Source organism: Camellia sinensis, chromosome 15 (assembly GCF_055761805.1).
Source record: "Camellia sinensis isolate YWXY chromosome 15, ASM5576180v1, whole genome shotgun sequence".
Classification (NCBI taxonomy): domain Eukaryota; kingdom Viridiplantae; phylum Streptophyta; class Magnoliopsida; order Ericales; family Theaceae; genus Camellia; species Camellia sinensis.
Window position 1 is genome coordinate 31,153,424 of NC_138975.1, and position 14,684 is coordinate 31,168,107.

The following is a 14,684-nucleotide window of genomic DNA, read 5'->3' on the forward strand; positions in this document are numbered from 1 at the left end:
GAGAGTTTCACCATTCACGCCTTGCGGTGCATCCGGGAGGCATGGAGATGTATCATGATCTGAGTCGCCAGTTTTGGTGGAAAGGTATGAAAAAGGATGTGGCCGTGTTTGTATCGAAGTTATTTATATTGAAGTGCCTTACTTGTCAGCAAGTGAAGGCCGAGCATCAGAGGCCAGCGGGTTTGTTGCAATCCTTGCCCATAGCTGAGTGGAAATAGGAGCATGTCACGATGGATTTTGTTGTGGGCCTTCCGAGGACTCAACGGGGTAGTGATGCCATCTGGGTGGTAGTTGACCGGTTGACCAAGTCTGTGCGTAAATGATTCGGTAGACTATCTTGCTGACTTGCATATCAGGGACATAGTGAGGTTATATGGGGTCCCTATGACGATTGTTTCGGATAGAGATCTGCGTTTCACAGCTCGGTTGTGACAGAGCTTACAGAGTGCCTTGGGCACTAGGTTAACTTTTAGTACTGCGTACCATCCTCAGATTAATGGACAGTCTGAGCGTACTATTCAGAACCTTGAGGCTTCGAGGCTGTGTTCTTTATTTTAAAGGGTTGTGGGAGAGACACTTACCCTTAGGGGAGTTTGCCTACAATAATAGCTTCCAATCGAGTATTTGCATCGAGTATTTGCATGACACCGTTTGAGGCCTTGTATGATTGACCTTGTAGATCTCCAGTGTATTGGGCCGAGGTGGGTGATGCACCTCTGTTGGGTCCAGAGTTAGTACGGGAAACGACAAAAAAAGTGGCACTTATCCGTAAGAGGTTGGTTACAGCCCAGAGTCGCTAGAAGAGTTATGCCGACCATAGGAGGAGACCTTTGTCTTTCAAGGTGGGTAATCATATCTTTTTAAAGATATCACCTAGGCGGGGTCTTATGAGATTTGGGAAGAGTGAGAAGTTGACTTCTCGGTTTATTGGACCTTTTGAGATCCTTGAGCGGATTGAGGAGGTTGCCTATCGTTTGGCGTTGCCACCATAAATTTTCGGAGTGCATGACGTATTTCATATTAGTATGCTTCGGAAGTATGAACCGGATCCATGGCACGTGTTAGATTGTACGGACTTAGAGGTTGATGATGATGCCTCGTATGAGGGGAGACCGGTGAGAGTCTTGGATAGACGGGACCGAGTCTTGCGAGGTAAGACAATTCCCTTGGTCAAAGTATTATGAAAGCATCACGGGGTTAAGGAAACAATTTGGGAGCGTGAATTAGAAGTCCGAGAGAAATATCCGAACTTATTTGTTGATGTTTGAGTATATGTTGAGATTTTAGTTTTGTTCATGAACTATAAGGCATTGTATATATTTTGAATTATAAGAACAATGTATATGTTGAATATGTTTCAGAAATGCAAGTTTAATTGGAACATTATATATGTTGTTTAAGTTTTGGAAATGCAAATTTATCATAAACATTGAATATGTTTTGGAAATATGAGATGTACGTATTGAAATTGGTTAAATTTTGAAAGATGCATATTGGTAATGTATGTTAAGATATATCTATTGTGGATTTGTTCTCTTGTGAAAGGATTGAATGACCGGGAAATGAGTCACGCTGATTGGAATTGATAGACTATCATGGTTGGGAATAGTTTAATTGGTCTTGAAACATGATTTAAAATTTCGAGGACGAAATTCTTTAAGGAGGGAAGGTTATAGCGATCCCGGTTTTGACCCGACCTTTGTTATATTCTGGACTCGGGTTTCGTTGTTTAATATTGTTATCCATGTCTTGTTTTCCCTCATTTGTCTTTGGGTTTGAGTATTGGAATGTCTTGGGCTTGTTTGAAACAGGTTGGTTGCTAGTTATTCAAATGTTTATTGTCCAGAAATTTGCCTCTTCACTCGAGCGAGGCTTTTTGCTCTCGAGCGAGCTTTGAGTGTTCCTAGTATTTTTTCCCCAGACTTGTAGAATTTTTGAGAAGGTAAAATTTTTCACTCGAGCGAGGCTTCTTACGCTCGAGCGATGGTTTGCGTCTATAAACTTCTGAAGGTATGTATTTTGCGCTTAAGCGACACTTCTTGTGCACAAGCGAGGTCACTTATTGTATCTGGTCGCTCGAGCGACAAGCCTCGTGTATATCAGTTCGCAACATCTCATTTTTACACAGAAATTTTGTATCTTTTCATCCCAAAACCCTAAATTGACCTTCTTTCTCTCTAAAATACTCTCCCTCTCTCTCTGTAAATACTCCAAGATTTAAGCATCTCTACTCTACTTCCTTTGAGAAAAAAATGGAGCATCTTGTGGGTTTTCATTTGATCCGAGTGAAAAAAACGAGTTTGGGCAATTTTTGAAGTTTTTCCTTTTCTTCTTTGGGCTTCTACTCTTGAGGTAGAGATATTCTACACTTTGTTATGATCTTTAACCTAGTTATTTGTTGTTATGTATAAATGATGAGTTTTGGGTAATGTTAGGATTTTGACTCAAATTGAAAGATGAGTTTCCTTGTTGGGTTCTATAAATGGATTTGGGGCTTTGAATATGAGGTTATCTTGGGTTAAAATGGTGAAATTTGGCCTTGGGGTTGATATTTGAAAAAAGGAAAAATTTGCCCTAATTTGTGTTGAACGATTATTTTGTATAAATAATGGAATTGTTATAGAAAATGTGAAATTGGGAGGATGTATGAATGAATGGTGTAGTTGGATCTGTTGAATCACTCACCTAGGGAAATTTGATAAAATATCTGTTATATAGATTGTATATCTGTTTAGAAATATCTATTTTGGGCTATCGGTGAAGGATGGTTATGATTATTATAGAAATTGTATGAGGATTAGGTGAATTAAAACTATTCATTTAAATTATGTCATTGAATATGACGATATGATTAAATCATTGAATATGTGTTGTGGATAGTCATTGTATATGATGATGTTTTGGATACATTGTATATGCATAATTGTTTGGGAGGAGAAATTGGATGTACTCCATTGTTTGGGAGGAGATAGGGGATGGACTCTATTTAAAATTAAGTTGGCCGGAGTGTCCAGGGTGAAAGTCTCAAAATCTTATGTATATATGGGTACCGATTCTCTCGGATGAAAATTTTGTAAAATGGCATGTTGAAGTGTTTTGGATAATAGATGTTATTAAATTATGAACCAATGAGTTGTAATCTCATTTGGATTGTTTATATAACTATGAACTAGACTCATGAATTGACTTAAAGTGAATGAATGGAAATGAATTAAGATGTGAATATCAATTTTAAATGGTCATGGAAAGATGTCAGTTGGTTAAGTATGCTAAGCATTTATCTGACACTTATATCTTAGTTAAACCTCATATATTGTGTTAGTCTTTCTTTACTGGGCTTTGGCTCATCTTATTTGGGAAACCATTTTCAGGTACAAGTGATATGCTTCCTCCAAGAACGTAGCTTGGAAGGGCTTAGGAGCTTGAGGCTCTGTTTTTGTTATTTTTGTGTTTAACTGTTTATTCAAGCCAAGGGCTTTAAATGTATAGAGCTAATGACTCTCTTTTGTTGTAATCAAGCTATGTCTTGGAAAGATATAAGTCCGTAGGGCATTTATTTTGTTGTTATTAATTAGTGTTACATACTGTAGTTTCAGAATGAACACTTATGAAAGTATAATGCATGTAATAACTTTTGTAATATAAACTCTGATATATGAAAGTATACAAATTCCGTTTATATTCTCATCGCTTTGATTTGGATTATTTGTATTTGTTTTTGGGGGCGTGATAGTATGTTCAATCTGATGGGTTCTTGAATGTTTGTGGGACTTGAATTGCTTGAAACTAAGGCTGAATTTGTATAGGAATGTAGTGCCAAAACAGAGCAGTTTTCGGATTGTTTTTGCTAGCACTGCTGCACGTGCGGCTTGGTGCCCTGCACATGCGAAAAATAGGGCAGACTTGGGATGCATACTGAAATAAAAACACTTGCAGAAGTAGGTGCGGTGGTGGTCACCGCACGTGCGGCTGGAACCCCCGCACGTGCGACTATGTTTAGGCAAACCCGACTTGTTTTTTGCTTCTCTTTTCCACCTTTTGGACTTTCGTTTGTATGGTTTTAAAGTGTTTTCATGATCATTTGCATCTCATGAGTGTATTAGATTGAATAAATGAAAAATTAGAACCGAATTAGTAAAGACGATTAGTTATTGGGTAAGTAACAACCGAATCAAATAGAATTGGCTATTAATATGAATGTAATTGAGTTGTTATGCTTGACTTTATTTGTTTAGGTCGAACGCCAAACCAATAGTACGTGTATCGAGAAGCCCACTGTGAGTAACACTGTTGTAAAGATATGTTCAAATTGTATTTATTCTCTGAATGATAAATTATATTGTTTCTGAACTGTTACTTTTTAATTGATTGCATGATGATCCTCTTTTTGAACTGTATTTGTGGCATCCATAGCATATTGCTATTGTTATTGTTATTGATATTGTTATCACTATTGTTGCAGAAATCTCTGTCAGTTTCAATTCTTGAAACTATTGTCTATTTTTTGATGGTCATCAATTAATTGTTTGGTCTTTAAGACCTATTGTATTGTTGCTATTGGATGTACCACGTATGACCTATATGAATATGATTGATTGAATTGAACGATTAATTGACAAAAAAATATTGATTGAAAATGTTCTATTGATAATCGATTGTTTCAATGACTCTGAGGACATCATTCTTAACTTCTTTACACATCTATTATTCATTAGGCTTTAGCTCACAGTTTATTATATATATGTAGGTGATCAAGCACCGGACCAAAGCTAGTGGCGTCGACCCGAACCCTTATTTTGTTAAGCCAGCTATTGTGCCTCAACACGAGGTTCCGAACTGGCATGTGTCAAGGCTTTTTGGGTGGTTAAAATTCACCCTTTTGATTTTGCTAAGTGAAGAGAATGTTTTAAGACTTATGTTAATATTGTGTTTGATAATAGGATTAATTTCCTAACTTGTATTTTGTCTTGTATATATGTGTTTATGGGCATAGATGGTTATGGTTATGGCTATGTATATGAAAGTTTATTTCTATTCAGGTCCTCACAGTTCATTGGACAATATGTTATTATTGATTGGCTTCCGCTAGCCCATTTACAATGTATTATTGTCATTATTGTTAAACAGGCATTTGGTAATCACGGATTACTGGCCGGTTACGGCGCTAAATTTATAGGGGCGGGTTTGAGTCGTGACAATGAGGAAGCGTAATGTCTCTCTCTAAAAATTTGATAAACGCTAAAGTTTTCCTCGATTTGATAAAACTTTTGCTTTTCCCCTCATTTGATATAGGTTTGATGCCAGGATTGAAAGAGAAAAAATAAACGTGTTTCATCAAATTTAAATTTAATCTTGAGTAAGTATTAGAAACGCTCCTATAATAATTTAGACAATGTAATTAGACAATGTAAGTAATTTTTATCAATAGTAATGAACAATAACAGTAGCTACAAATAAGGAAAGAAAGAGTTGGCAGTGAATTGAAAAATGGGAGAAGCAACAATGGATGGGAAAAAATGATGTAGGGATAACAATGGAGGAAAATGCCTCCGACCCCCGGTGGGGGTACTGGGGGTCGCATGTGATTGGTGGAAAAAAAAAACTGTTATTTTTTTTTTTTTTTTTTTCGGCCAATGTGGAGGCGACACCTCACTGGGGGTCGTCAGTGGGGGTCGCCCCACTGGGTGTAGGAATCACAGCCCAACAATGGATATGATGAAGGAATGAAAAATGCTTGGGAGCACTAATTAGTGCTCCCACTAATTAGGTGGCAGTGGGTCCCGCCATTAATGATGTGATGTTTTGGTCTTGGAGTTGTATTTTTTTTATTATTTTTTTATTTTTTTAATATATTAGTGCTATTAGTGGTGATGTTTTTAGTGGGATGAATCATTGTTGATGAAGGAATAACAATGAATTGAAAAAGGGGTTTGGTTATGGTGTGCAACTTACACCTTACACCTTATACCTTACACTTACACCTTACACTTACACCTTTTGTAAAAAATTAAACCTTACACTTACACCTTTTTTGAGGTTGCACACCATATGCAACCCACTTACACCTTACACCTTACACTTACACCTTACACTTACACCTTATACTTATACTTATACCTTACACTTACACTTTTTGTGTAAGTGACACATGGTGTGCACTTGCACACTTAAGAAAACTCCTTGAAAAAGAGAAGGGGATGGTAATGGACGGTAATAAAAAAAAAAAAAGGGTAAATTATTTAAATTGTTCATTATTTGTTAACTAATTGATGCAAGTGGATGGTTAGAATTATTATAATTTTAAAAACTTAAGGTTTAAATTAAAATAATTAAAAGATTAGAATTTAATTTGTTATCGAGGTTTAATTTTTTTTCTTTTTTGGGTAGTTTCTCTACTATTTTCTACTGAGAACTAAATTATTTGAAATTTATGAATTTAGACCATTTTTAAAATTTGTAAATTTTTAAGTGTATGTTGAACTCAGCTCATTTAAAAAAATAATTAGAAAATTTAAAAAGTTAAAAATGTACTTATTGTCAAACAAACTAATTATTTTATAATTAATTTTTTTATAAGATAATTTTGAGATTTATATATAAAACTATATAAAAAATCAAATCACTCAAGTTTTGTTCAAAAGCAAATAAAGTTTCAACTCATTTTTAAAGGGCATTAAATTTATAAAAAAAAATAAATTACAAGCCACTATTCAACATGGCTTTTTACTTTTTTAAGCTTTAGCTTAAACTTGATTTAATTATTTTTTTACACACTAAAATTATATTAAAAAAATATAGTTACTTAAACTTAGTTTGAAAAATAAACAAATTAAATTTAAATATATTTTAAAAAATCAATAAATTTCGAATAAAACTTGAATGAGAACAATAAATTTTTGACAAAAATTAGTTAGAGAAATAAGATTAGCACCACAAAAAAAAGAAGAAGAAGTTTTACAGCTTCAAATTAGTGTGAAAAGCTCTTATTTACTTGCAATACATTGGGTGATCAAAGTTGACAGTCTTTTATCCGGTGGCGGAGTCTGGAAATTATGGTAGAGGAGACATTATTAATTATAATTTTTTATTTGAAAAAAATTATGATCAATATTAAGATAATAATAATTTTATGAGCTAAATTTAAGTATAAAAAATTATATATTCATTATTAATAGGAACAAATTAAAATTCTATAATAGTGTAGAATAATTCGGTGCGGGATGGTGATGTAAGTTTGTAATTTTAACACAAAAAATTATGAATCAAAATTCTTAATTTTAGAAAATAAAAACACATCCTTTATAGTACAAATTATTATAAAATCTATTTAATTTTTATTTGACAGAAAAATATTAAAGATATGACATCATTTATAAATGATGTGTTTTGAATGAAAATTATTCAACAGTCTTAGAATACTATATAGCATTGCCTACGTGATTCTCATAGCATGAGAAATCACAAATTACATTAAATAGCCTGTTGCCTAAAAATAATGAGTTCATTATATCCAATCTATAAGATTTTGCGCTATACTATTGGCTTAAACTATTACATAAATAATACTACATAGTACTCTTAAAATATTAAATAACTATTTGTTGTGAACAAGACAATAAACTCTAAACTAAAAAACATGTTAAGAAAAAAAAAAAACATTTTATATATGACAATAACACAAAAAAAAAAAAAAAAAAAAATTCAAAATTGAGGGTGGGGCACGTGACCCCTCGGCCTGCTTTCCCTCCGCCACTGCTTGTACCATGTGAGCACTGGACAACAATGGCTGAAATTGGAATTTTTTAAATAGTTGCTTAACACACTAGTTTGGAAACATGTTTTTTTAATAATTTTTTATTTTTTATGAAATGATGTGTAAAAAATAGAGAAAGTGATGTGATAACTTATAATGATTTTTTATTTTTTTAGCTAAAATATTTAATTCCCAAACGAGGCCACTGTTTTTATTTTTTATTTTATTTTATTTTATTTTTGTATTTAAAAGTATATGTCAAAATTCTATTTATAATTTACAAGATAAAATAACTTAAATAATAAAAATAATAATTATTAAGAAGCTGGAAAAGAAGTGCTTTTAATTTTTACTTTTTATCTTTTGATTATCAACTTTTAATTTATGAGAAATTATACCAAACAAGTTTATTGTTGCAACATTTATTAATTGATAAAACTCACACTGGTGTTCTTGGTTGGGACCCCTTTATACCATCCATATCCAGTGCGGAGTTGTGTTTCAACCACTGCTAATATCTCTCCTTCAAAATCATGAGAGTTTCATCTCACACTGCTCTAAGTGAGGAATCTTCTTTTCGACTCTAACTTTCTTACTCCAGTCATTGCTTTTCTTTCTGTTACTTCGAAAGTAATTACTTTAGCTTTAGTCACACGAATTTTCGATATTCCTTTTTATCTCTCATCAAACGAATGGCATCTTCTTTGAAAATCCTCGCTATGTTAACCACATTCACTGTTTGGTTCCCAAGCAAATACCATTCCTATCAAATTCAAGTTTGTCTGTTTCCCAACCAAATATCATGCCAAAACTCTCACCACACGCACACACAAGAAAAATTTCTTGTATACAAGCAAAATCAGATACACCAGAAAGAGAGATCACATTATATGTACAAAGCAGTAACAACACATTGGATTCTGCAAAACTACAAATTACACAAGATCCTCTGCAATACGAACCTTGTTCAATATCTCATCCAATGCTTGTAACACAAACTTGAAACAATCTTCCGACTTCCTCCCTTCCTCCACAACCTGGACCCCACATTTGTACAAACGATCAAACCTGTGAACGGGGTTCATAACATCGATTCCGTTGCACCCATGATCAAGAACATAGTTACGTCGAATGTCCTTTCTCCACCTCGAAAGAATGTATTGAGGAGGTATCTCCTCAATGCCATTCTGGTTTAGAATGTTCAGTGCATGTCTGCATAAGTATCCTTGAAAGTTGAATAACCCACATGCACAAAGAACCTCTGCTTCAGATGTATTGTACATAACTTCATAATCTCTTGTTTCCCTCCCATTTTCTGTGATTTCTGTATGCTCTTTGACTATGTATGTAATGATCGACCCATCAATGCTTACTTGTCTTGTACTAAAACAAGAGTACAATCCCTCCACTTCACTCTGAAACTTCTTAAATATGCTATTTGTGTACAGCTTTGAGAGCTGCAACTCGAAATAAAATCTTGTTTTTAATGCAGATATTGAAGTTCTTGACACCAAATCTGCCGAGGCTTCTTCTTGATGAATTTTCTGTAGAACTTGATCGTATTTACTGAGAAAATCTTTCAAAGGAGTATGTTTATGTAAAAATCCCTCAAAAAATGAAGTCACTCCCTCACTTGGCTTTATCGGAAACATTCCCGCCAAAAATGTCTCCTTCAAATATACTGGTACCCACCTTTTACGATCTTCATACAATGCTTGAAGCCATTTATGATCCCCAATTTCATGCCGCAGAATCATATCCTCCCAAGCTGCTTCAAACTCATCTGCCCTGAAAGAATGGTAAACTGCTCTAATTAAAGCCACCATAATCGCTTCATACCCATTCAAACCTCCCAGTTTCTCGGGAACTTTTTTCATGATATGCCATAAACAAAGACATTGGGAAGCTCGAGGAAAAACGTCAGAAAGAGCGGCTTGTAACGATTTGTGTTGGTCAGTAATGATAGCTTGTGGAGGCCGTCCCAACATATATGTAAGCCAAGCCCTAAACAGCCATGTAAATGACTCTACTGTCTCACTTGCAAGTAAACCACAACCTAAGAGCACAGGTTGTCCGTGGTGATTTACTCCAGTAAATACCACCAATGGCACTTCAAATTTGTCTGTCAAGCATGTCGTGTCAATTGAAACTACATCACCAAAATACCCATATGCAGCCCTGCACCGTGCATCGGCCCAAAACAGGTTCCGCATATATCCTTTCTCATTGAGATCCATTACATAAAAAAAGTTTGGACTCATCAATTGCAAATGACAAAATGAATTATAAATAGCTTGTGCATCTCCTTGTTTAAGCTTCAATTGATTGGACTGATCAATTGTATTCCCAAATTCTCCATCATCAACATATAAGTTCCCAATATCCTCCGTATCAATGATGACTGTTCGAAACAATCTAACTTTGTGAGCTTCTTCGGCACCAACTAACGGCTGTGGTCGTTTTGTTCCAGCACCCAAATTTTTATGGGATTTATAGAACTTTCCACTTTTGGGACTAATAAGGTGGTTGTGCTCGAGCTCGACTTCAATTATCCTCCACCTTTTGTTGTCCATCAACCTGAACTTTACCATTGCCGGACAACCCGTTCTTGTCTCTGGTCTGGGCCGGTTTGCCTCACTTTTCTTTTTGAAACCTGCGCTGCTACAGCTTAACTTTCCTCTGTATCTTTCTTTACTCTTTCTATACCATGTATTGCTTACTCTTACTCCAAATCCTTGCTCTTTAGCATAACAATTGTAGAAGTAATAAACATCCTCATAGGATTCAAATTCCATCCCCACAGATGGAGGAATAGGATTTTCTCCTTGAATTACCCCGCCTTGACGAATATATTCTGTCATTCCACAATCCCCTTCAATCTCGAATTCATCGGCTTCGTCATCATACACAGGTTCACTATTGAGAGAAACATCATCCATCTATAACAGTAAAAGAAAAAGAAGCAAAAAAAGCTTGTCAGTGTCTAACAAAGTAAAGGTTTCAAATGTTAAAAACCATGATAATAAGAGAATCAATCATATATGTAAGTACGAATTCTGGGCTCCAAACTAAATTTTCCTTGAAAAAATAATTCTTGTTGATATCAGGGCCCTATAAGTGTAGTTCTCAAAACGGAAACTCTTACTTGAAAGATAGATGTAAAATATCAGTGACATCAAGGTGTAAGAACTAAAATAATACATTAGTTTCTCTTCAAACAGAGAATCGTTTTTCACAAAAATTGTGGAACTAGGTCCTTTCCCTATCCTCTAAAGTTTAGTAATTTTCTCATGCAAAGGAAAGAGCAATCACAAGTTACAATAGGGTGATGCCTTGCTGCCCGGCACATCATAAATGCCCCATATAACCTTGACTACGAAAACTTTGCCCATAAAGGAGGAGACTGGGCACAATGGCTAATTGACCTGGATGGATTCATGACCGAGCTTGAATTCGGTCACAGCAACATATGCTAGTCAATTCAAGCAAAAGCACAAAACTGGGGTCCCTGTTAGAATTCTTTCACACTCAGCCTTAAGGCAATTGTTAAATCAAGTATGTTAAGGGATATTATTATGTAAGGGCTACAAGTTTGTTACTAGAAATTAATCAAAACACCTGGATTTTTATTTCTCCTTTTTTCTTGAGACATGAGTAATAAAACAGATTAGGTGACAGATCCAAGAATGGTAAATCACTTTTATGCACAACCACATATAACATTTCCCTTAGCCCTTCTTTTACTTATTAATTTTTTTTTTTTTTTTTTGGTGTGCCTTCTAATTAAACGTCACTCTAAAGTGTGGTCATCAGTCTGGGCTGCAAATGACTAAACATCTCTAACTTCTCACAAATTCATTTTTGTCTATATCGGTCCAGTCTGTCACTACCAATCATACATCTAAACACAATCATCTGGTACCACACATATGCTCAAGTCAAGGTAGATAATATCAAAAACTCATCTCATTAATACAAGAATTTGAAAAGAACTGTTGATACGCCAATCAAAAATCAAAACTAACTTGACAGTGTTTTCTATTTCTACAACAGCAAGTTCACACTTCACACTCACCAAAATTAACATAAGCAGAGGTAGTATACATACTGTGTTCAAAATTCTTACTTCTTAAGAGTAAATGTTTTTACAAAAAGCATGAATCAAAATCTTAACCAACACAAAACATCATATCTCAACTTTCCTGTTATCATAAAATAAAAATCAAAATACAAATAAAACCATCTAATCAACACCACAAACATTTAAGTACCCATAATCAGAAACTAAAAAAATTGCATAAAACAATATAATCACTCACCTATTTGCACAACAAGAATCAACAAGAAAATGCACAATCAGAGAGATATATACATATGAAATCGAATAGAGTGACCAAAAAAACCCATTTTTTGGGCATTCTAACAGCATATACATGTGAAATGAGTAGTAAATAACAGTAATTGAAGACGTATATGTATGTGAATTTTTCAATTGATTGGTCAAAAGAAACAAAACTAGGGTACCTTTTGAAGGGATTGAAAAGAAGAAAAGGCGATAGAGGTGGTGATCGAGGTGTATGAATCTGATCGGCGAACTCGCCGGAGAGTCGCCGGGAGAGAGGATGAAGTGGCAGAGAAGCCCGACTGAGTATACGGAACGCCCTATACCTCCGATGGTTTCTTTATCAATGTGAACAATTAACTAAAGGAAATTGCAATTTGCCTCCATGAAGTATAGGAATTGTTATTTACACCCACTTTTTTAAGAATACATTACACTAATTTCTCTTGGAATAAAAAAAAATTAGTATAATTAAGGCAAACTTGTGAAGTTTATTATATATTTTTTTAAACTTAAGATGAAGTTTTTGTAGTTTACCCATTTTTTATAAGTTGGCTTCATATTTTGATTTAGCAAAACAATTGAAAGAAAGTAAATAATTGCTAAAGAAAAATAAAATTAAGAATTTAAAATAATTGCATTTTATATGGAAACTTAAAAAATAATTGCAAAAATATGGTCAAAATTTCATTATTGCTATTTCATTTTGGCTAAATTACATTGACACCCTATGAGGTTTATGTTTATTATAATTCCCTCTCACATTTTGGAAATTAGATATCTTCTCCGAGGTTTAAAGTTTTATTACAGATTGTTCCCTCAATTAGTTGACTGTTAAGTCAACTAACAGATTTTGCTGATGTCAGCAATTTAATTTTTTTAAATACCAATTTTGCCCTCACTGGGTAAATTATATTAACACCCCTCACATTTTAAAAATTACAATCCCCTCCCTAAGGTTTAAAGTAGCATTAGCAATTGCCCCATCGGTTAGTATTAGTCGAAAAAAAAAATTAATTGGAAAATATTTTTGTTAGTCAAATTTTTAAATTTTTGTTTAAAAACCAACGTAAACTCATTTTTTGAATTTACATTTTTTCTTCAAATTTACAAATTAAGACAATCATTTATAAACCAAAAAAATTATCAAACAAGTTTTTATGACAGTTTTTAAATTTTTTGTAAATATAAATTGAAAACTGAAAATGAAATGGTTACCAAACAGGCATCAGATGGTAAAAATTTCATAAAATTAACAAATAATTAAATAAGTTACCAACGTAAGAAATGAATTATCAAAAGATTCTTAGGCTATATATGGTTTGATTTTTTGATTTTTTTTAAAAAATTAAAAATTAATTTGGTTAAGAAATAAAAAATAAAAAATAAAAATAATTTTCATTTTTATATAATTTTTATCTTTCGAGTAGTTAGAAATAATTTTTTACAAATTAAATATATTTCTTCATATTTATTTTTATTAAATAATTTTTTTTTAAATGTCAGAGGGGAATCCATATTAAATTGAAACCTCAAAGGGTGTCAATGTAATTTACCCTTTAAAGTATATGTAAAGGTTAAGAGTAAATATGTTATTTTAACTTAAAAGTTAACACCGTCAAATAATTACACTGACAAAAGGGGTCAGTGCAATTTTTCAAATGTGAGGGGAACTGTAATACACATAAACTTCAGGGGTGTTAATGTAATTTACCCTTCATTTTTTGTTATAATCATTTCTATGTTTCATCTCTCTCTCCCTCATTCTTAACAGTAACCAATTCCACATTTGCTAGTCCTCATCCTTTCCAGCTCCTCTATCAGCCCTATTCAACCATCTTCCACTCATTTTTTACTCTCAATGCCTTTTACTATCACCACCTCCAACCCTCAACTATCCTTAGATTTTCTCTTGTATTGCCTTTCCTTGTTGCCATAAATGTAAAGGAGATAAGAGAGAAAAGATCACAACTATAATGAGAACAAACGTGTGCGAGGTTATATGAGACAAAAAGATTGGGATTGTAAGATCACGATTTTTATAATTATTTCAATGAGGTTTGGTTTGCAATGAGGGCATAGGAGTTAGGATGGCAAAGGAGGGCTAAAGATGAGCTACATAAGTTAAGGAATGATGAGAAATTGTTGGCTACATATTTTGTACAAGTTAATTACAATTCAACGCGTGGTAAAATAAGGGTGATATAGGAAGACTATTCAAGTCTTCGATCCTGATCATACACGTGACAGTTAGTATTGGTTATTACGAGATCTGAGTAGCAGTGGATCAATAAAGAGATATACGGTGATGTGGCTTCAATGGTTACTCGCATTTCAAATTCAAATTTAGGAGGGAAGCTTAACTGCGAGTAATGGCGTAATGGAGCTCATATTGGGGCAACACGATCAGCGATAATGGAGGAGCAGTTCGACGGTTGGAAATGCAATTCGATGGTCATCCTCGAGCAATATAAATAGCAGAGAAGGCCCTAGAAAAAGTCCCTAGACTCAGATAAAAAAAACCAGTCTTATTCTACTTTACTTAGTTTTACATTTTCTGTTCTTTACATTCCAGTACTTTAAATTCTG

The 14,684-nt window shown here is 33.8% G+C and overlaps 1 protein-coding gene across 1 annotated transcript; it reads right to left on the reverse strand.

Moving 5' to 3' along the window:
• Window positions 1–8,581: 8,581 nt before the first annotated feature.
• LOC114266394 (protein FAR1-RELATED SEQUENCE 6) lies at window positions 8,582–12,457 on the reverse strand. Its single transcript, XM_028207273.2, has 2 exons — window positions 12,278–12,457; window positions 8,582–10,692 (listed from the first exon to the last, which is right to left on the reverse strand). The coding sequence occupies exon 2, from the start codon at window positions 10,690–10,692 to the stop codon at window positions 8,689–8,691; it is 2,004 nt and encodes a 667-aa protein (XP_028063074.2). The 5' UTR covers window positions 12,278–12,457; the 3' UTR covers window positions 8,582–8,688.
• Between the last annotated feature and the right edge of the window lie 2,227 nt (window positions 12,458–14,684).